At 38.3% G+C, this 22,400-nt stretch overlaps 1 protein-coding gene across 7 annotated transcripts in view; it reads right to left on the minus strand.

The window, feature by feature from the left end:
- The window catches only part of DROSHA (drosha ribonuclease III), a 138,270-nt gene that overhangs the window by 62,983 nt on the left and 52,887 nt on the right, over positions 1–22,400 (minus strand). For 6 of the 7 annotated variants that reach the window (XR_003309741.1, XM_026455971.2, XM_026455976.1 and 3 more), the window contains 4 exons: positions 13,189–13,358; positions 8,794–8,918; positions 7,049–7,148; positions 4,739–4,846 (listed from right to left, as the gene is read on the minus strand). Coding sequence is in view for 6 of the 7 variants with exons in the window: in XM_026455971.2 (XP_026311756.1) it covers positions 4,739–4,846; positions 7,049–7,148; positions 8,794–8,918; positions 13,189–13,358 (503 nt within the window). In the remaining variant the exon portion in view is untranslated. The remainder of the gene's footprint in view (positions 1–4,738; positions 4,847–7,048; positions 7,149–8,793; positions 8,919–13,188; positions 13,359–22,400) is intronic. The other variant, XM_026455972.1, reaches the window with a different exon arrangement.

Consider the following 22,400-nt stretch of genomic DNA (forward strand, 5'->3'; position numbering starts at 1 on the left):
ACAGCTCTCTGTCCACTCAATACAAATACCAACCACCACGACTCAGCTTTCCTCAAAGGCCAATAGTTCTCCAGGCACCTGTGCTTCCTTTCTTTTCCTTAAGAAGTTACAGTGTCCCCGCATTTGGCATGAGTCTCCTACTGATGATGTGACTGTGATGGTGTAAATTCTTTGCTCCTTTTTTCATGTCTTCTGAGTTAGTTTACTGATTTCCATGGACCACCTTCTCAGTATAGCACAGGGTCCAGGCGCCTCCCTCTACAGAAGATACCAATTTAACCTCAGTGTGTGAAACCCTTTTCTTAAAAAATATAGGTCCTATTGCAGCATGTTGCTTTTCTTCCTCTTCTGAGCCATTATGCTGAATTTTTTAGGCTCAGATTCAGGTTCTGATTCCTTTTTCTTCCACATTACCCAGAATTCACTCTAACAAGCAGCAACACAGAAAAAATTATTCAACGATTTATCTACAAACATAGTGACAGGTCCATATTCGGTTCATATATAATTACAAGTTATAGCACCCACTCCTAGGTTTTCAATCCTCTTAACATTGGCTGGGGCACCAGATAGAATTTTCTAATCTCCTAACAACCCTTGGTAACTTCTCTGGTTGGGGAAATGTACTTCCAGAGGGAGATGCTGGTACTGAGGTCACTCCATCTCAGATTTATCACAATGGTTTCCATCTCCTGCAGCCACCAGATAGCATCTCAAGGCTTTTACTAGCAACCTACTAGCAATTATTACTAAAATACAGTAGGTTCTGTATCAATGAACTACCGAATACAGAGAAAAACTACCAAGGATTTTAGATAAACCCTTTCTTCTAAAAATTAAGTATGAGCCTATCTGTTCAAAGACTTTGAATAATCATAAAATTATTCAAAGTATTCAATGTATAAATTCACTTAACTGCTATTTCCCAGTCAATTCGATTTTTATTCTTTATTACCAAAAATACTAAATGCTTTCATTTTGGAGGTGTTAAACTGCATTATGATATGCCACCAGCTTATGTGAGGAAAACACACCAAAAGAAAACATTTGGCCGGGCGCAGTGGCTCACGCCTGTAATCCCAGCACTTTGGGAGGCCGAGGCGGGCGGATCACGAGGTCAGGAGATCAAGACCATCCTGGCGAACACGGCGAAACCCCATCTCTACTAAAAATACAAAAAAATTAGCCGGGCGTGGTGGCGGGCGCCTGTAGTCCCAGCTTCTAGGGAGGCTGAGGCAGGAGAATGGTGTGAACCCAGGAGGTGGTGGAGCTTGCAGTGAGCGGAGATCGCACCACTGCACTCCAGCCTGGGCGACAGAGCAAGACCCTGTCTCAAAAAAAAAAGAAAGAAAGAAAACATTTATTCTAATACAAGAAATTAAATATCATTGTAAGCCACAGCCAATTCCACTTGTAAAAAAACAACAAAAACACTCTTGGTCCCTTTCTCAAAAAATCACAGGTTTTATTAAACATCATCAAAATCTTTACATTAAGAATAAAGGCCAAATAAACAATAAAAAATGTTAACATATATGACTTGTGACTAGACAAACCCGCCCTGGACTAAACATTTATTAAGGATGCAAAAAGACCCTATCCTAAAAATATGACTAAAATAGCTTCTAAAATATATTCAGATGTTTGGTCATTAATGCTACATGATAAAACATTTTGTCTGATTTCGTTACAAGAAAACTAGGGGGAATGGCTTTGCTGCCTTCATTGTTCACTGAAGGAATTTCAAGGTTAAAAAATTTCAAACAAAATGTATGGCAAACATCAATAATTTAAGGGCAACTGTTCAGAACCTTTGTGTGATGCATGTAAAATACCTGAGAATTTTAAAACATAAAGATTCCAGGAAGAGCTAACGTATCATCTGTGGCAAAAACTCTTAGTTAAAATGTACCCAGAGGTTCTCTACTTCTCAAATGTTTTCTGTAAGATGTATCAGTAGAAAGGAAGACTTTCTGACCGTTAATATGCAATAGGACCGACTAAGAGAAAGCTCAGTGAGAAGAGTCAAGGGAGTTTCAAATGACTAGCACTGAAGGCTTCACCACAGAGCCCATGGCTTGCAGAGTCAGTGCTTTATTAATTCCCCTATTCATAAAAAGAGTTACCACTTCAAAACAATTATGGAACAAGGAAAGGTGTAAATAAATATAATGAAAATATTCATTGCAAAAATACTTATTTTGAGCCAAAAGTCAACTACACTAGTTTACTTTTGCTCTCTTCCCCTAAACCTTACTGTAGGGTTTTTTTTTTTTTTTTTGGTATTTAAAGTTTGAACTAGGTTGCTCCCGTGTCGTGAATGAGTTGATGAACACCTCCAAATTTCCATATGTTGATGTTTTAAGCTCAATGCAGGTAACAATTTACTTTCACAACCCCAAGAATATTCACTGATGGTGAAATAATAGTTAATATGTCAAAATAAACAGATACTTCATCTGTTCATCTCACCTTGAGAGCTACAGAATACCTCCAGGATAATTTGATTTTGGTGTGTAAAGAACTATTTCACCAAAGCACAAGGTTTTTTGGTTTTAATAGTTCACTCTCAGCCCCCATGTTGCCACTGTGTAAGATTTCTTTCTCTTCCACTTCTATGGACTTCTCAGGTAGCCTGCTGGCTCATTTTCATTTATTTATATGCAGACATATTTCTTTTCAAACCATAAAGCAATTCCTTCTGTATTCAGTATATGAACTTATAGGCAACAATTTACATTTTTTTATCAAGTCATTTACATATGAGGGTAATTTTATCAAAATCTGAAAAAGACTTCCATTCGGAGGACCAGAGAATGGAAGCATGGCTTCTAAACAGATGGCAGTTCTCTCTGGAAGAATGAGAGTTCTACAGAGGGAAGAATGATTATTAGATCATAAAGCATTCACCTTCACAGGGGTTTAATCAGGATCCCTTTTCTTCCACCCGTTAGGCAAGGAAACTGAGTCCTTTTACCTACCAACCCCGAAACAGAATATAGCATATCACACAGCAAGAGACAAGATCACTTACTCCTCCAGCTGCTTCTCATCTAGCTGAGGGTAGAGGAAGACATTTGTGATATAGCTGAACAATACAAAACTGTACTGCAGCAGATAATTCAGCACTCTTGTTTGCTTTACAAAAAGAAAAAAAAAGGCTCAAAGCTTCAGAAAAAGAAAAAGATACTGTATTCAGTGGCCTTAGGGACTGCTACAGGAGGTGGGGGAGAAATCAAGTAAAACAGGATACTCTCTCCACTCCCATCTCCCACTAGTCAATCAGGCAGTTATTCTTTATCTTTTTACAAATAATGGCTCTAAAAGGGTTTTGTATGAAAAAACATACTTTGAAGTTAACCAAAAACACAAGTCCAAAACTACTAACTCAAAGGTCTGGAAGGTACCTTCTAGTTCTTAATGCTCAACAATTTTATGATCTCTTAGATAATCAACTCTGATTTATCACTGAGATCATCAAATGTGGAGCAAAGTGTCTAGGATTCTGCTCACTGTTCTGAGGATGTCTACCTTAGGATGACATTACATTGATTTTGGGGAAACACTGACAAATAGAAAAACCGGTGATATGGCTTCAAACGGCCCTGAGAGAGAATCAATGGAAGTAAAATATTCATCTAAAAGTACTGACAGTCATAAGATATTTGTCAATTGGTAAAATAACTGTGGACCTGGTGAAAACAGCTGTTTACCACTGTAGATGATTACCCTGAAAATATCTGGCAATATTACACCAATAGCAGTTCATCTTAATGCAAAAATAGTTAGCTTTGGATATCACTTAGTAAATTGTGTAGCAATACTTTTAAACTCTGCTAGTCAATATAATAATTAAATGCCAAACTGATTTTTTTTAAAATTCATTACGATGAAATGAACACTAAGAGGAAGCTAAGAGGAAGCTGCTTGAACTTACTGTAACACATGCTACCATCGAAACAAATAAATGGAAGCCTGGAAGTATTCTTCCAAAAGGATGAACACAGTAAACTACATTACCTGACCATAGCCTGTGTACTCATTTCCTTTACTATAATTCTCATGGACTTCATCCAATATCAATTGTGACAAAAGAATCAAGTGAAAAAACAGAAAATGCTGGTTTGGGGGATCTTTAATCACATATAAATTCCACCCACAGGAAAAACAAAAATGCTTATTAGTCAGTCAGTTACATATAGCAGAAATGTTACTCTATTGAGTTCACCCAAAGAAAATATATTATCATTTGATTCAAATATGAAGTATACACTGATTCTGTTCATTAATGCCTTCAGTTCTCTGCAATATAAATTGCAATATAAATTTGAGTCATCAGTCTATAAAACATACACTTCAGGAGTCTGCTTGCATGGCTGCTGGATTATCTCTTTTGTACAAGCACCTATACATGTGCTGCAAACAGGCAGATGCATAAGCAGATGCATGAGAAGGACAGACTTACCTTCATCCAAAGAGAAGAGACTGAACTGAACACTACTAAGTAAGCTTGTCCCCGCCCCAATACCCACAAGCACAACACACACACACATACCAGCATCAAAACAGACAATGAAAACAAAATCCAAATAATAGAAAACAATTTATAGTTGGTATTCCATTTAGCCTCAAGGTAGTATTTTCTACAGAACATTCTCAATTAAGAAACCCTCAGTACCAGATCTGTGTTAAAGGAAGAAAAGTATGGGCATAACTGTGTCCTCAGAAGTGTCCCCACCTGACAGACATCAGAACGGATGCCAGTTTTCCAGAATCCTTGGCTACTTAGCTCCACTGTTACTTCTCGTCTCATTGTATTCTTCTGCCGTATTTTTTGGAGTGCTTCCTAGAAAACAATTCATTATGAGTAACACAACTGCTATAAAGCAATAGTAAGCCAAACATCAAGCATTAGTAAATAAGTTGGATTCATTTACTATTATCCTTACATTCAGATACTCAAACCTCTTCATATAAAATTACAGTATTTTCTTTAAAATGGAGGCTAGAATGCTCAGAGCTTGGGGTATAATGCAGCGCAGCCTTTCTTGGCAACTAGATAAGAAAAAATCTACACCAAATCTACCATTCTGGTATTTTTGAACAAAATATGCCCTTTCATTGATAAAGGAAGCAAAATGTGGTTTGGGATTTGAAATCAGCATGTAAAATTTTTATCATGCCTCATGTTAAGTATTTACATCTAAGAAAGACAATCAGTAAATTCTTTTTTTTTTTTTTTTTTTTTGAGACAAAGTCTGGCTCTCTCGCCCAGGCTGGAGTGCAGTGGCGCAATCTCGGCTCACTGCAACCTCCGCCTCCCAGGTTCACGCCATTCTCCTGCCTTAGCCTCCCAAGTAGCTGGGACTACAGGCGCCCACCACCACGCCCAGCTAATTTTTTGTATTTTTAGTAGAGACGGGGTTTCACCGTGTTTGCCAGGATGGTCTCTATCTCCTGACCTCGTGATCTGCCCACCTCGGCCTCCCAAAGTGCTGGGATTACAGGCATGAGCCACCGCGCCCAGCCACACACTCAGCAAATTAACCTGAAACCCACATAATTCTAATTATGTTGCCTTCTAACTTGCAAACCCCTTATAAAAACCTTTGCTGCCTTCTAACTTGCAAACCCCTTATAAAAACCTTTGCTGCAAGGGCATATTTTATATAAAAAAAGACTACGATCCAAAATGTCACCTGTGAGACATGATTAGGAACCAACTCTTCCCTTTCACGGTCCTTCGAATAATTGTAAAAATAATTGTATATCTGTATGCATGCAATTGAATCAAAATCTCATAGGAATTCATAATAACAGGAACCACCCCCTACCCCCACTATTGATTAAGTTCTTTTTACAGGCCAAATACCACAAGAGGCCCATTAAACGGCGTATTTCAGAAGTTCATGGAACTACCTTTTTCATTGAGTGCACCAAAGGAGGAACATTTCAGTCAGCCTCTCAACCTTAGTTCCCTCCTTTATAAACAGGCTGACTGGCTTAAATCACAGTAAGTGACAAAGCCAGAATTCAAACACTTTTTCCAGCTTCAAAGCTTTGCTTACACAACCCCAGTAGAATAAAACTTCTGAGACAAAAATCTATGTTGATGCTGAAACCATTTTTCCTTGTAATTAAAACTAAAACATGAGTTATCCTGGACTACAGAGATACTACTACCCATTAGTAAGGAAATATGGAATTTGGGAGATGAAACCTTACAAAGTAAGTTTACCATGCTAAACTGGCAGACCAGTGGAAGACAATCTTTTCCAACTTTAAGACCAAGAAATCTGAGTAAGGCCCAATGTTGTATAATGTGCAAACAAATTAAAGATAAAAGGTTGATTCATCAAATTTAAGCTTTAATATCTATAAAAGATATGTTTGATTCCCAAAGGTAATAATCCATTAAGAAACTGGCATTTTAGGAGCTGATATAGATAGGATGTTCTGGCACCTCCAAATTTCACACTGAAATATGATACCCAGTGTGAGAGATGGGACCTGGTGGGAAGTTTTTGAGTCATGGGTGGATCCCTCATGAATAGCTTGGTGCCTTCCCCATGGTAATGAGTTATGTGAGATCTGCTTGTTAAAGAGAGTCTGGGACCTCCCTCCTCCCTCTCTTGCTTCCTCTTCTGTCATATGATGTGCCTTCTATGTGCTCCCCATCCACCTTCTACCATGACTAAAAGCATCCTGAGGCCTCCCCAGAAGCCAAGCAAATGCTGGTGCCATACTTCTTGTACAGCCTGCAGAAACGTGCACCAAACAAACCTCTTTTCTTTATAAATTACCGAGTCTCAGGTATTCCTTTAGAGGAATGCAAAACAGACTAATACAGGGATAAAAAGGCTCCCTTAAATACTAAAAGATTTCTTTAAATCAATTGGTATAATAATGTGGGGAGGAGGGTAAAGTATGATTTTTTAAAAAACATATTTTTCCATCTTGTACCAGAAGTATAGCGTGATACGACAATCGTGAAATAAACCTGAACCACATCATCATTAATCACCTAGGAATGGAATTTGATACAGACCTCCCTCTGTGCTAGCTTCTGTTTATCAGTTTGTTTGACTTTGGGACTATTTGCTAGGAGGTGGCGAAGTTTCACATAACTTTTCCACAGTTTTTGGTACCTAAGGAAAAGGACAGGCAAACATCTCAGGTAAACAGAAGGTAAATCTAAAGTGCAACAAAATCAGTTATTTTAAGAGGCCTCTTCAAATCATACATTACATTCTTCTGATTATTCTTAATGGCAGAAAGCTGTCATTCTAAGGAAAGTTATGACTTTGGAGTTGAGAGTTGGGATGGACAAAAGTCAACTGGAACCTGGTGATTAAGTTGATTATTGCTTATTTCGGTTAGAAATGAGGTGTGACTATATGAATGAATCTCTGGAAAGAATTCCAAAGACACAAAAACACCTCAACCAATGGAATCATCCTGTTTCTCACTGTTACCTCTTGAAAATAACAGATTTTATTTAAATATATACTTTCTGATATTTGTTGAAAAAAAGACCCCTTCTTTAATAGGGAGACTGTCAGTTGCTGAACTACTTATACCAAATATAAGAGTTGAAGAGTATTACAATAGAGAACTCCATTTGTGCCAAAACCCAAGCTACATAGCTATATCCATTTTTCCACTGGAGAGGGTAAAAGACTAATGGTGTATACCAATTTGTATTTACCATGACAATATAAGCATATTTGTTGTAGCCAAATAAGTTATAACCTAGACCAGTATAAAGGATACTGTCAAAGCGTCCTGGAAATGAAGCAAATATGCAGTCCTTTATCAATTCACAGTCCTGCCATCTGAGAGTCCACGAGAGCCTCATCACATTCTACTAACATTTTTCTGACAAGAAGGGATTTTCCAAAGATTTTCTGTCGTATTAAAACTGCTCCTTTCTTGGCCTTGGCTGGGCCTCTCCTTTTTTTTTTTTTTTTAAAGAATGGAGGAAAGAAAGAAGTACTTACACAGTGCCTGGTTCACTGCTTCATACTTTTATCCAAAGGGGGAAAAAAAAGAACAAAACCCTTTAGCCTCTTCTAATATATGTCAGCCAGAACTGTATTTATGAATTGAAAATCTCCCATGCCCTTTTCTCCCACTATGAATCCTTTTTTTAAAAAAAAATTAAGTCAGGAAGCTGTTTGTGTATTTAGTAAGGTAGGAAATCCAAACAGTCCCAAAGAATCTAATGGTAATATCTCCATTCCCACACATCCTAAATTTTCTCCCAGAAAACACTAACATGCCAGCTGGAAAAATCAAAATGTGGAAAGTTACATCAATTCTAAGAGTCAGAAGTCACGGCTCCTACTTCCAACACAACCTTGACTTTGCATGTGATCTTGAACTCTTAAGATGCCCCCAAAAAGAGAACTCTGCATAAATTCGGCAGTGCTAGGAACCAATATGTGCTACTTTCCTCTAGAGGGCACTGAAAAAATAAAAAATAATAATTATTATTATAAGGATGAATTAAGAAAACGTTCCTTAAAGTTTAAAAACATACAAGGACTTATGTTGATCAAGTTTGCCAAAAATATTCTGTTGAATAATAGTTTCTTGCACTCAAATATGTAGAGAAAATAATTCTTCAGGAGCTACCAAAATTGTTTCATTTGGGTAATCTAAACTGGAAGCATGGCTCATTTCAGGTCTTAATTTTTGAAAAGGAAATATCCACTAAAGGGTATTTCTCTGCTAATTCAGCTGTTAGTAGAAGGTGAAACTGGCTAAGACAAACACTGAGAAGTATCTTACTGTGGGTCTCCTGCATAACTCAACTGTGCAGGGCGTATCCCAAAGTGGACGATAATCGGAAAAGTAATCACATCAGGGTTGAACTGTTCACGATCCAGTTGATCGATACGGACAGAGCTTGGTTTCTGGAGAGAAAAATCAAAGCCATTTATTCCCATAAGAAGTCTTCACGTATTGACTGTAACCTAAGTAGGGAAGGAATAAATCGGACTTTTTTCTAGGAAAGCCTTGTCCCCAAAGGGAAAAGGTCATTTAAAACCCTTTAATTACAGCAGCTCTACTATCTAAAAACTATAATGTCATCCCTGTAAATGAGCCTATGCCATTTGGCATAATGAACAATGATTTTGTCCTTTTTTGCAGTCCACATAGAAACCTTTAAAAATTAAACTCTTAAAAGGACACCTAGTCAGATAGAACTTTTCCTTAACCTCTCCGAAGGCACAGGGGAAGGATTCCACATCACAGGCACAGCCTGTTCTGCTTTAATTTCACATTTCAGGATGCATAGACAGATGCCTCTATTTAAGTTTTTCTCCCCACTTTTTCTCAGTGGATCTTATGTATTTCTTTAATTCTACATCTTTAAGTTAGATAGTACAGTGGTGCAAAGGCCAAATAGTTAAGCTTCTCTTATTATGTCCATGTAGGACATTTGTGTATTTTAACAGAGAGCCTCATATTTTTTCTTCATGTCTAATAAAGGAAGAAGTGAATGGCTCATTCCTTCTGGATCATTTATGAAATGGCTTTCATCTTGAAAGCTTAAATGTATGAAAAGATGGTAAAATCACAGAGAACAGGTTTCAGCAACCTCCTTATAATCATCTCTCAGGACAGTCTCAATTAGAGACTCAATTGTTACTAGCACACCGTAGAGTCTGTGGCTCAGTTGCTTTGGAGGCTGAGGCTGTAAAACTGATTCACACAGAGGCCAATAATCTTCATTCTGTCCCACAACAATGCCCAACAACTAGAGTCTGGGTGGCTGCCTGGTTTCTCTGGGACAGACAAATTTCAATGCTAAAATCAGGAAATCTCTCAGCAACTGGGACAAGCTGGTCACTCTACCTGCAACTGTGACACCAGCCAGCTATCTGACAAATATTCACCGAGGTGACAAAGGGGATAAACTTGGGTGAATTCATCCACATTACTTAAAACACTCAAACCTTTGGGAGGCCAAGGCAGGTGGATCATGAGGTCAGGAGTTCGAGACCAGCCTGGCCAACACAGTGAAACCCTGTCTCTATTAAAAATACAAAAATTAGTCGGGCATAGTGGCGCACACCTGTAGTCCCAGCTACTCAGGAGGCTGAGGCAGGAGAATCACTTGAACCCAGGAGGCAGAGGTTGAGGTTGTGGTGAGCTGCGATTGTGCCACTGCACTCCAGCCTGGGCAACAGAGTGAGACTCTGTCTCAAAAAAAAAACCTCAAACTTTTTAAGTGTCATTTAATAGTCAAAATTTCACTAGCTTCTTGAAAGTTGGTCTCTGCTCTCAAAATTTGAAAATCGAAAATATTTTGTTCACATGTAACCTAATATAAAATTAATTAAATGTTCATCAACAGTAGCAATGTGCTAGGTCAAAGAATTGCTTTCTTTATATTGTACAACAAAACAGCAGGATACATTTTTAGAAGGGGAACTGTAGAATAGAATGCTATTGAATTATTCATGTTTCTGTGATTTTAAACACCATGCCATGGTACCAACAGAGGAAACAGTGATTTAAAATATCTATAGTATCTCTAAATTTATGGCAGGGGTTGGGGGAGCAGGAAATGAAATATATTCTAGACTTTGGCCATACCCTATAACATTTATTATACCATCTTTGTGTAAGAATAAAAAACATTCTCACTAATGACAAAAGTATTCCTTGGAAGATTAATTCTTTTAAGTTCTACAGCAATAAAGTATTTAATGTGACCATAATGGCTTAAAAAATTTAATAAATTTCCCAATATTCTTGCCATTAAGCAATCTTTCAAAGCAAGTCCTACAGAGGATGAAACGTAGTGTGGTGTCTACCTTGTCGTATGAGTAACTTGCACACTTCTCTGTAGGATATTTTCATAACACTGAGTTCTCAGACTTTTTTTTCCTCCTTTAAGCATATCTTTAGATAAATACTATAAAATAATTAACTTCAACACATTCCTAAGCCTGACACCGAAACTTCCAATATAAATCTTTCATACTGACTAGGTCTGACTTCATGTTTTTAATTCTAGTTTTACAGCATCTCAAGTATTAATGGTTAATCATGCCAATAATTTCTACAATTTCTCAATTCCTCAGAGATCTTACTGTTTAGGAAGCACCCCCAGCAAGCCTATCCCACTGATCTCTCCTAAAATGAGAGTCTTTCCTGATGGGTCCATAGGCTCAACTACTCATCAAAGACTCCCTTCATATGTTAGTGGTCTTTGGGTTTTCACCTGGGCAAGCATCATACATTAGTTTGGTGCAAAAGTAGTTGCGGTTTCTCCCATTACTTGTAATATACCTTCAGGTATATATACACCTTAGGTATATAACAACCTAATATATAACGTCACTAGCACCTGGCTCATATAATAGTCCCTTAACAAATTAGTCGAATGATGATCATGGTGATCATAAACTTCATCTAGGTCACTGGCTCAAAAACAAGCCACGAGAAAATCAAACTGTTTGAGGATTTTTTTTTAACTACAGAAAACTGGGCCTCACTGCCCGGAGCATATAGGGTAGGTCTATCCTTAAGCCATGGTACCCTTAAGTTTTTTTTTAAACTCTCCAGCTGATTCTAGATTTCAGGAAAACGTAACTATACCATGGAAGGAAGCCCAGGGTGAACGTGCTCCCCCAGTGTCTACCACAGAACATGGAACTCTCTAAGTGGAACCACCCAGCTGAAACTGGACATCTCCCGCCACCATCACCCCATCCTCTGACTCAGCATGAAAAATGACAGAGGGAATATCAATATATACAACTGTTTTAAGAATAAAAATAGAATTCACAGTCTTACTCTGAGAGTGTTATTAGTTCCATATTTCTTTCAAAGGTAATAATTATGTGGCTTAACAGTATAATAGTAAAAATTATATGATTTTTTGGTTTTAAACAAGTTTTATGTTTAAACATATTTTTATTAAACATTTTACTTTCTGGATTTGTTTAAAAGAATTCATACTAGCCAGAATGTTTTATTTGCAAATAGCAACATTTTGTTTGTGCAGATGTTACTGTCATGCTACAAAAAGTTGATCCAGAGTTTTTAGTTTATGAATCAAAGCTATTAAGCAATTGGCAGCTTTTTAGAAAACAACAGCTTTGTTAAATAGATTATTCCATTTATTTTCATGGAAAATTTTAATTCTCCATTTCTATAAAATTTTATCCTTATGCCAATATGTAACTATTTTATGAAACAGTAACACTATTTTAGAAGAAAAAAAATTGTCTTATATAAAGAAAATGTTATGTCTTTATACAGGAATTAGTTTTCTTTTAATTATCTCCTTTTAATATTTACATTTTTTACTTCTAAAACTGAACATTAAAAGCTAATTTTAAAACAAAAAACTTAATTAGCACCCAAAGAAATGGAAAATATTTATAATAATTATGGTGAAGGATCAATAAAAAAGAATACTACAAAAAGGTTCAGACAAAGGATATTAATAGGCAAGTATCAAAAGAAAATATGAATGGGCAATAAACATTTAGAAATCAAAATAAATACAAAACTGAACTAAGTAGTTTCCCCCCCCCCCCCCCCCCCCCATCAAATTCCCTTAGTATAACCAGCACGAAGATACGGTTGCTCTCATACGCTCCCAGAGTACAAATTTTACAGCCCTTCTGGAAAGCAATCTGCAACAGGCATCAAAAGCCTTAAAAATGTACCTATCTTCAGGTAGAACAAATTTACTAAATTAGGTGAATTTAGTAATTATAAAAAAATTTATAATTTTGTATTAATTTATAATAAAATTTTTATAAATTTGTATTATAATTTATAATAACCACATTACTGTTCTATGGCCACTATATACGTAGGCATGCATTCACTCATTCATCCAAATATTCATTCATGCAACAAATATTTATTGAGTGCCTTTTATGTAACAGCCACTATTCTAGGCCCTGAGAACACAATAATGATGGAAACAGCCAAAGCCTTGCCTTCCTGAAGCTAATACTGCAGTAGAATTATAAAAAATTTACTAATTCACCTAATTTAGTAATATTTTCTTATTTATATTTATAGAAAAAATTATCCAAGGACAAGAAGCAGTGAGTACCTAAAACTTTTTAAATGTGCTGTTACTGTTTTCATGAAACATTCAGATCTGGAAAAGGTGCTCCAGCCTCTGAATATACAGACACCAGAACATACCGTCCCAGGGTTGGTAACAATCATGCCTTTGCATTCTTCTGCATATTTCTGCCACTCCAGCTCCTCCCACTGAAGCATATTGGCAATCTCCTCCTCGGGCACCAGGGCTTTGCTGCACCTTAACAAGTACAGGAGAATCTGGTGCATGGACAGCACTTCCTTTCCTCCATCTTGGATGGGAGCGGAGAGAAGGGGAAAAATAAGGCTACTCAACTTACAGCAAATCAACAACTGAATAAGGAAAAAACAAGACAACGGAGGAAAACGAGCACGTACAAAAAGGTAATGTAAAATTTACACTGTTTAACCAGGTGCCAAATAATATGAAAGCCATTTGTTTCATTGATGAACTGTGCTCATAAAGCATCTCATTTACTAAATTGGCAACAACAACATTATAAATGATGAAAGGCTCCATTTGTGAGGTATGAATATTAAAAAGGTGCCTATCTAAATAAATTTAAAGCCACCTAGCATAAAGAACCATAGTTTCTAATATACAGAACCATGTTATGTCTTAAATATTTTATCATTCTTTCTGAGGTAACAGATGAAAGCTCTTTAGAAGTGATGTTACCATCTTAAGGAAATTCTAAGCTTTTGTGAGATATTTATGAATGTCTTCAATAAGTTATTGTTGCATTATGGTCTAATTTTTTGGTGCTAATGTGCTGCACCTGCCATGATGAACAGAGCCTGTGCTAATATCATGGAAGATCATTATGGGGTTAGTACATGGAAAAAATACCAAGTGTTCTGAGGCCTACAGAAGCATATAGCACCAAGTACAGGGGATAAAAATAACAAAGGGCATCATTCAAGTACCTTGGAAAAAGCCAATTAATCTAGTACTTAATGAACCAAAGACATCCACTTCATTTGGGCATTAATGTGGGGTCAGAGGCTTCTGCCTTCTCTTTGGACTTAACTTCTGGACCAACACGGGCAACCATTAGATACCTCTTTTCTTTGCCTACTCCCACCCAAACAAAGGACAACAGCCCTGAAGAGGACAATCGTTACCCTCACCCAGGTCATGAGATATGCTATTAACAGTAGTAAAGGACCAAACACTTCAGGGAAAAAGAAAGGGACCAAGAACACAAGATGGCAGCAAAGGGATGGCACAAAAGACAGTGTCCTCCTTGGTCAGAGGAATTAGTGGCACCCAGTTCGAGTCTGAGGCACTAAACAATTTTAATGCAAATTGCTGTGGGCTAAGAACTTAAACAAGACTGCACGTCTGAGAGAAAAGAGAGTAGGTATCAACATCTCTATGTGAGCTGTGTTCCTCCAACTGAGATGTTACCCTGGAACTAGACCACATTGCTGTTCTACGGCCACTATATATGTAGGCATGCATTCACTCATTCATCCAAATACTCATTCATTCAACAAATATTTACTGAGTGACTTTTACGTAACAGCCACTGTTCTAGGTCCTGAGAACACAGCAATGATGAAAACAGTCAAAGCCTTGCCTTCCTGAAGCTTACACTGCAGTAGAAAGAGACAATAAAAAAGAGCTACATAAAAGATCGGGTTGAGATGAGTGCTACAAAGAAGAATCAAACAGGGCAAGGAACTAGAGTTGTATCTAAAAGGATGGTTAGGAAAGGAATCTTCTAAGAGGTTTCATGTAGGCAAAACTTGAAAGGAGCAAGGGAGGCTACCATGCAGCAGTCTGGAACAGGAGAAAAGCAAATGCCCCTTATAAGGTGGAGTGGAACTGTTGTGCCCAGAAACTGCTAAGAAGCCACCGTGGATGATGTGAAGTGAGAAGAATGTGAGAGAGGCAGCAGGGAAGTCAGATCTTACAAAGCTTTACAGCTCACTGAGAGCTCTGGAGTTGACTCTGAGATGGGAGTGTGTTTTTCACCATATGTGCCAGGCACTGTGAGTGGTCCCATGTCAACATCACTAGGGAAAAAAATGCCACAAGCTCTAGGTGCTCAAGAAGCACATAGGCTAATAATGATAGATCACAATGGTTCCTAAAGGAATCTTTGTAGATAACACTCGGAAAATAAAGTTCTCTCAATCAAAGTTCTAAAGACACTGTGCTTCTAAAAATATATAATAATTGTCCAAGAAGTGACAAAGTCACAAAATACATCAACCCACATTACGATATGTTCTATCTACTAATTCACAGCAGTGACTTTTTTTTATGCCTCATTACAAAGCAACCGCCTTAAACACAAAAGTCATCATTAATAAGCAAACTTGCATAGTGTTATGGACTCAATGTTTGTGTTCCCCCAAATTTCATATATTAAAATTCTTCTTTTTCTTTCTTTTTGATTCAGGGTCTCTGTCATGCAGGCTGGAGTTCAGTGATGCAATCACGGCTCATCACAGCCTCAACCTCCTGGGCTCAGGCGATCCTCCCATCTCAGCATCCCACGTAGCTGGAACCCCACCATACCTGGCTACTTTTAAAATTTTTTTGTAGAGACAGGGTCTAATTATGTTGCCCAGGCTGTTCTCCAACTCCTGGGATCAAATGACCCTCCCACCTCAGCCTCCCAAGGTGCTGGGATTACAGTGTGAGCCACGGCACCCAGCCATATATTAAAATCTTAACCCCCAGTATGACGATATTAGGAGGTGGGGCCTTTGAAGGTAATTAGGTCATGAAGGTAAAGCCCTCATAAATGGGATTAGAGACCTTATAAGAAGGAACATGAAAGAGCTTGCTTCCTCTCTCTTTTATCCACCAGGTGAGGATATGAGAAGATGGCTGGCTGCGAAGCAGTAAGAGGACCTTCACCAACAACCCAACCACAATGACACCCTAATCTCAGACTACCAGCCTCCAGGGCTGTGAGAAATAAGTGTTTGTTGTCTAAGCCACCAGTCTATAGTGTTTTTGTTAGTATAGTTCAAATGAAGAAACATGGATAGGGACATATTTCTCTGAGTCAGTCTCAAAACACATTTCCAGCTGGGCATGGTGGCTCATGCCTATAATCCCAGCACTTCGGGAGGCTGAGGCAAGCGGACTGCCCTAAGCTCAGGAGTTCAAGGCCAGCCTGGGCAACATGGCAAAACCTCTCTCTACAAAAAATACAAAAATTAGCCAGGCATGGTGGCACAGGCCGTGGGTCCCATCTGTTCAGGAGGCTGAGGTAGGAAGATCACCTGAGCCCTGAAGATTGAGGCTGCAGTGAGCCGTGACTGTGCCACTTCACTCCAACCTAGAGAACAAAGTAAGATCCTGTCTCAAAAAATAAAATAAAATAATACAAACATATTCCAATCCACCTGCATGTGACATGTGTTCCTCAATCAGTAATGTTCCTCTCTTTGCTAAGGAGCCCAGGAAACCCCTAATACCCATCTCTCAGTATGAGTCCATGATAATCACTAATCTTCTAAGGGGACTGAGGTGAACAGGTGGATGGCCAGAATGCGTTGCCTATACACTTCACGTGCATACACACTGAACAGCAGGAATAAAAGAAACCTAGAGAACCTTGGAAAGAACCGCCACACTAACTAGGTTCACAAGGAACTAAGGAAAGAGGAAAATAGTTTTTCGCTTATAATGCCTATACTTGGTGAGATTACCTAAGAGTACCAGGGACTTTAAGGACACAATAGGGGTCTAAAATACCGTAAGAAGGAGCAGAATGTTGCTTTGTGTAAGGATTAGAAAAAAAGATTCATATTTTCATGGGGGGAGAGGAGCATGATGGAGGGAGTAAATATACACAGGTCCAGGTATACAAAACAGCACTAGAATCTCCACGCATGCATTTACAGTTGCCTGACTCCAAGGCACTTCAGATAAAAGGGAAATGGACTGGGGACAGCAGATTTAATGTGAAAAGACTTTTAAAAGAGCTAGTGAGAGACAGGAATACTTAAGACTACAAATCAAGACTCCCTTAAAGGCTTCAATTCTGTAGAAAATGATTAGCATAGATACTGTCCAATTTAGGAAAGGCATAACTAGATTAAGAAATAAGGCCATTGGCTGGGTGGAGTGGCTCACGCCTGTAATGCCAGCACTTTGGGAGGCCAAGGTGGGTGGATCACCTGAAGTCAGGAGTTCGAGAGCAGCCTGGCCAATATGGCAAAACCCTGTCTCTACTAAAAATACAAAAATCAGCCAGTCATGGTGGCTGACTCCTGTAATCCCAGCTACCCAGGAGGCTGAGGCAGGAGAATCACTTGAACCTGGGAGGCAGAGGTTGCTATAAGCCGAGACTGTGCCACTGCACTCCAGCCTGGGTGACAGAGTGAGACTCCCTATCAAAAAACGAAAGAAAGAAAGAAGATCACAAGGTGCTTATATGAATGCCAGTTATCCATCTTCTTATTTAGGTGCAATGCTAATGATGAGGCAGGAGTGAGTCACATAGCAGCATAGAAACTAGACATAATTAAAAATACACATATACACACATCAGGTGCAAAGCTAACAACACTGAAGGAGAAACCACAAATCCATGTTGAAATCTGCTAAATATTTTAAATGGCAACTAAGCCTTAAAAGAGATTTTATTTACCACTGTAAAAAAGTAGAAACTCAGGGCAGATAACCTGAGGTGAAAGGTATCTCAAGGAAGGGAGACTGAGACTCTGCTCCCTGTCCAGTTTGGGGGTTCAATTTCCATGGAAAGGTAAGAGGAGATCCATAAATTAGAGACTCCTGCCAGAGCCCACAGGGCATGAGCTATCTCTCTCACACTCAGCCTGGCAAAAAGACACTCCATAAACATTTGTGGAATGACTTTCTAAAGCAGACTAATAACTTGGCCACTTGCACTCAGGCTGCCATGAATTCACTAATGTTAATGAATTGGCTCTTTTGGTTTGTCTGCTTTGCCACTTGTTTATGTTGGGGATTTATGGAGCCATGTCACTGAGGGCTAGGAAGTAATTTTTATCTTGTTGGCTGAAATAAATAGGACATGATATAAATGAGAAATGAGAGCGGGTAAGCTAAGGTTAGCAGGAATTCCGCCAACTCTGGGACTGGAACCGTGACAACAGCTCATTATTCGGGAAGAACTGGAGTTTGTGTTTCAGGGAATGAATCTGGACAGTCATTAATGAACTGACAGACTTTATAAACTGTTTCTTAGAGACCCAATTCTCTCAGTTTATATTGCTTGATTATTTATATGGTTATTTGGGGAGGGGGATAATTTGTTAGGGAATCTGTATTAAGTATATGGCTGCTTATAAGACTATTTCTCAACTGTATAGTACTCAACTGTAAGAAATACAAAAACATTATCCCCTTTCTCTACACTGACAGTAACTGTATGACTGCATTTCTGTGTCCTCTGGATATTCCCGCCGAGACATCCTAATAATCTTATTTTCTAAAACATGTATTAACAGGTCTTTTCTAAATTTTCCAAATGTATATTAAGTTGTGGTACTAATAGATGCTTTTGCAAACTACAGTTGCCTCCTGGAAATTTTGCAATACTCTCCCACCTCCCGGCCCCCTGCCAGCCACACCTGAGAACTACTGCTCCAGATGGGGCAATTTCAAAGAATCAATTTTCTAGACAGTCAATTTGCAAAACTGATTCAGGATTTGCAATGCTTTACTAGGGCAGTAATAATAAGCAATGAGTAGGCTTTCCCCTAAGTGTGATCTCACTATCTTGAATTATGACCTACTTTTGCCCCAGTTACACTCAGAATAAAACCTTATACTCAGTCTAGTTCATATCAACTATTTTGTGACCAAAGGTAGAGAGTTGGATAGGAAAGAAACAAAACTTAGAGAAAAAATTTTAAATCTCAATAAACTGATTGCTCTATGATTTGGTTTCTAGCAAACTGGTCAGCACTGAATAATCCTTGGTTTAAACTATCAAGCTTACTTTTGGGTTAAAATTGCTTAAAGCAACTGGGACAGCTATCTTCAAAATGGATAAACTGAAGAAATAGAGAAATATGATGATGACTTATAAAACTCAAATTTTCAGTTAGATATTATAACAAACCGACATAAATAAAAAGCAAGTAAGAATAAGAAGACCACAAAATACCTGAAAAATGTGGAAAGCTACTCATTCTCAAAGAAGTTCAAGAAACATGCAAATAGTAACATCAGACTTTTTGCTTATCAGATGGACTAAACCAGGAATGTCCAATCTTTCAGCTTCCCTGGGCCACAATGGAAGAATTGTCTTGGGTCACACATAAAATACACTAACGACAGCTGATGAGATTAAAAAGAAAAATCGCAAAAAAACTCATAATGTCTTAAGAAAGTTCATGAATTTGTGATGGGCCATATTCAAAGCCGTCCTGGGCCAATGTGGCCCCTGGGTTGCAGGTTGGACAAGCTTGGACCAAACTGTAAAAGACTAGTAACATCGGCCGGGCGCGGTGGCTCAAGCCTGTAATCCCAGCACTTTGGGAGGCCGAGATGGGCGGATCACGAGGTCAGGAGATCGAGACCATCCTGGCTAACACGGTAAAACCCCCGTCTCTACTAAAAAAAAAAATACAAAAAACTAGCCAGGCGAGGTGGCGGGTGCCTATAGTCCCAGCTACTCGGGAGGCTGAGGCAGAAGAATGGCGTGAACCCGGGAGGCGGAGCTTGCAGTGAGCTGAGATCCGGCCACTGCATTCCCACCTGGGCAACAGAGCGAGACTCCGTCTCAAAAAAAAAAGAAGACTAGTAACATCCTGGCCAGGTGTAATGGCTCATGCCTTTAATCCCAGCACTTCAGGAGGCCGAGGTGGGCAGACCTGAGGTCAGGAGTTCGAGACCAGCCTGACCAACATGGCAAAACCCTGTCTCTACTAAAAATACAAAAATTAGCCAGGCATGGTGGCAGGTCCCTGTAATCTCAGCAACTTGGCTGAGGCAAGAGAATCGCTTGAACCTGGGAGGCAGAGGTTGCAGTGAACCGAGATGGCACCACTGCACTCCACCCTGGACAACAAGAGTCAGACTCTGTCTCAAAAAGAGACTCGTAACACCCAGTATTGGCAAGTGTATAGAAAGAGTACTTTCTGTTGGTCAGAAAGAAAACTGTTGGTCAGAACTACAAATTGGTATGTCCTTTCTAGAGAAAACTTGGCCAACATCACTCTTAATTTAAAATGTGCATACTACCTTAACATGTAATTTCACTTCTAGAACTCTACCTTACAGAAACAAACAAATGCAACAGGATAGACACAGGCTATTTCTGAAGCATTTATATGAAACGGGGAAAAAATGGAGAACTCCAAAATATTCGTCACCATAGGAATTATAAACAAATTAATGTCTATCCATACTATAAAATACTAAGTATGTATCAAAGAATGAAGCAAAGCATTTACAGTACAGAGAATGCCTGAAGTATCTGAGTTAAAAAAAAAAAAGTTATGTAACATATTTAGTATTATTCTACTTGAAGAAAAAAAGCATAATTCTCCTTACAGCAGTTAAAACAATACAAATCAAGCCATTTACAGCATTTACTCATTTTCACATGTTCAGAAAGAAGTATTCACTGTTTTTACTTTACATACTTTTGTACTGTTTGTATACACACGCATACACACAAAGTCAACTCAATCAAAAGCAAAAGCAACATTTCCGTTTTCTAAAGAAAGAAATTGTTCTTTTCAATAAATGGTGCTGGGTCAACTGGATACCCACATTGAAAATACTGAGTTTTGACCCATATCTCACATCAACTGTGAAAACAAATTCAAGACTGATTACAGCTCTAAAAGTGAAGAAATATAAGTGAGTATCTTGACTTTAGCATAAGCGAAAATTTCATAAATATGATACAAAAAGCTCTAATCATAAAGGAATATGTATCTATAAATTGGACCACATAAAAATTAAGAATGTCTATTCATCAAAAATAATCATTAAGAAGATCAAAAAGCAATTTGCAGAGAAGGTATTGGCTATATATATACATATATGTATCTGTCAAAGAACTCATATACAGTATATATTTCTAACAACCTAAAAAAAAAAAAATTCCACTTTAAAGTTCATATGGAACCAAAAAAGAGCCCACATTGCCAAGACAGTCCTAAGCCAAAAGAACAAAGCTGGAGGCATCACGCTACCTGACTTCAAACTATACTACAAGGCAATAGTAACCAAAAGAGCATGGTACTGGTACCAAAACAGAGATATAGACCAATGGAACAGAACAGAGCCCTCAGAAATAATACCACACATCTACTACCATCTGATCTTTGATAAACCTGACAAAAACAAGAAAAGGGGAAAGGATTCCCTATTTAATAAATGGTGCTGGGAAAATTGGCTAGCCATAAGTAGAAAGCTGAAACGGGATCCCTTCCTTATACCTTATACAAAAATTAATTCAAGATGGATTAGAGACTTAAATGTTAGACCTAAAACCATAAAAACCCTAGAAGAAAACCTAGGCAATACCATTCAGGATATAGGCATGGGCAAGGACTTCATTTCTAAAACACCAAAAGCAGGGCAACAAAAGCCAAAATTGACAAATGGGATCTAATTAAACTAAGGAGCTTCTGCACAGCAAAAGAAACTACCATCAGAGTGAACAGACAACCTACAGAATGGGAAAAAATTTTTGCAATCTACTCGTCTGACAAAGGGCTAATATCTAGAACCTACAAAGAACTCAAACAAATTTACAAGAAAACAATCCCATCAAAAAGTAGGCAAAGGATATGAACAGACACTTCTCAAAAGAAGACATTTATGCAGCCAACAGACACATGAAAAAATGCTCATCATCACTAGCCATCAGAGAAGTGCAAATCAAAACCACAACGAGATACCATCTCACACCACTTAGAATGGTGATCATTAAAAAGTCAGGAAACAACAGGTGCTGGAGAGTGTGTGGAGAAATAGAACACTTTTACACTGTTGGTGGGATTGTAAACTAGTTCGACCATTTTGGAAGACAGTGTGGCAATTCCTCAAGGATCTAGAACTAGAAATACCATTTGACCCAGCCATCCCATTACTGGGTATATACCCAAAGGATTATAAATCATGCTGCTATAAAGACACATGCACACGTATGTTTATTGCGGCACTATTCACAATAGGAAAGACTTGGAACCAACCCAAATGTCCATCAATGACAGACTGGATTAAGAAAATGTGGCACATAGACACCATGGAATACTATGCAGCCATAAAAAAGGATGAGTTCGTGTCCTTTGTAGGGACATGGATGCAGCTGGAAACCATCATTCTGCACAAACTATCA

The sequence above is a fragment of the Piliocolobus tephrosceles genome, chromosome 4, assembly GCF_002776525.5.
Source record: "Piliocolobus tephrosceles isolate RC106 chromosome 4, ASM277652v3, whole genome shotgun sequence".
Taxonomy (NCBI): Eukaryota; Metazoa; Chordata; class Mammalia; order Primates; family Cercopithecidae; genus Piliocolobus; species Piliocolobus tephrosceles.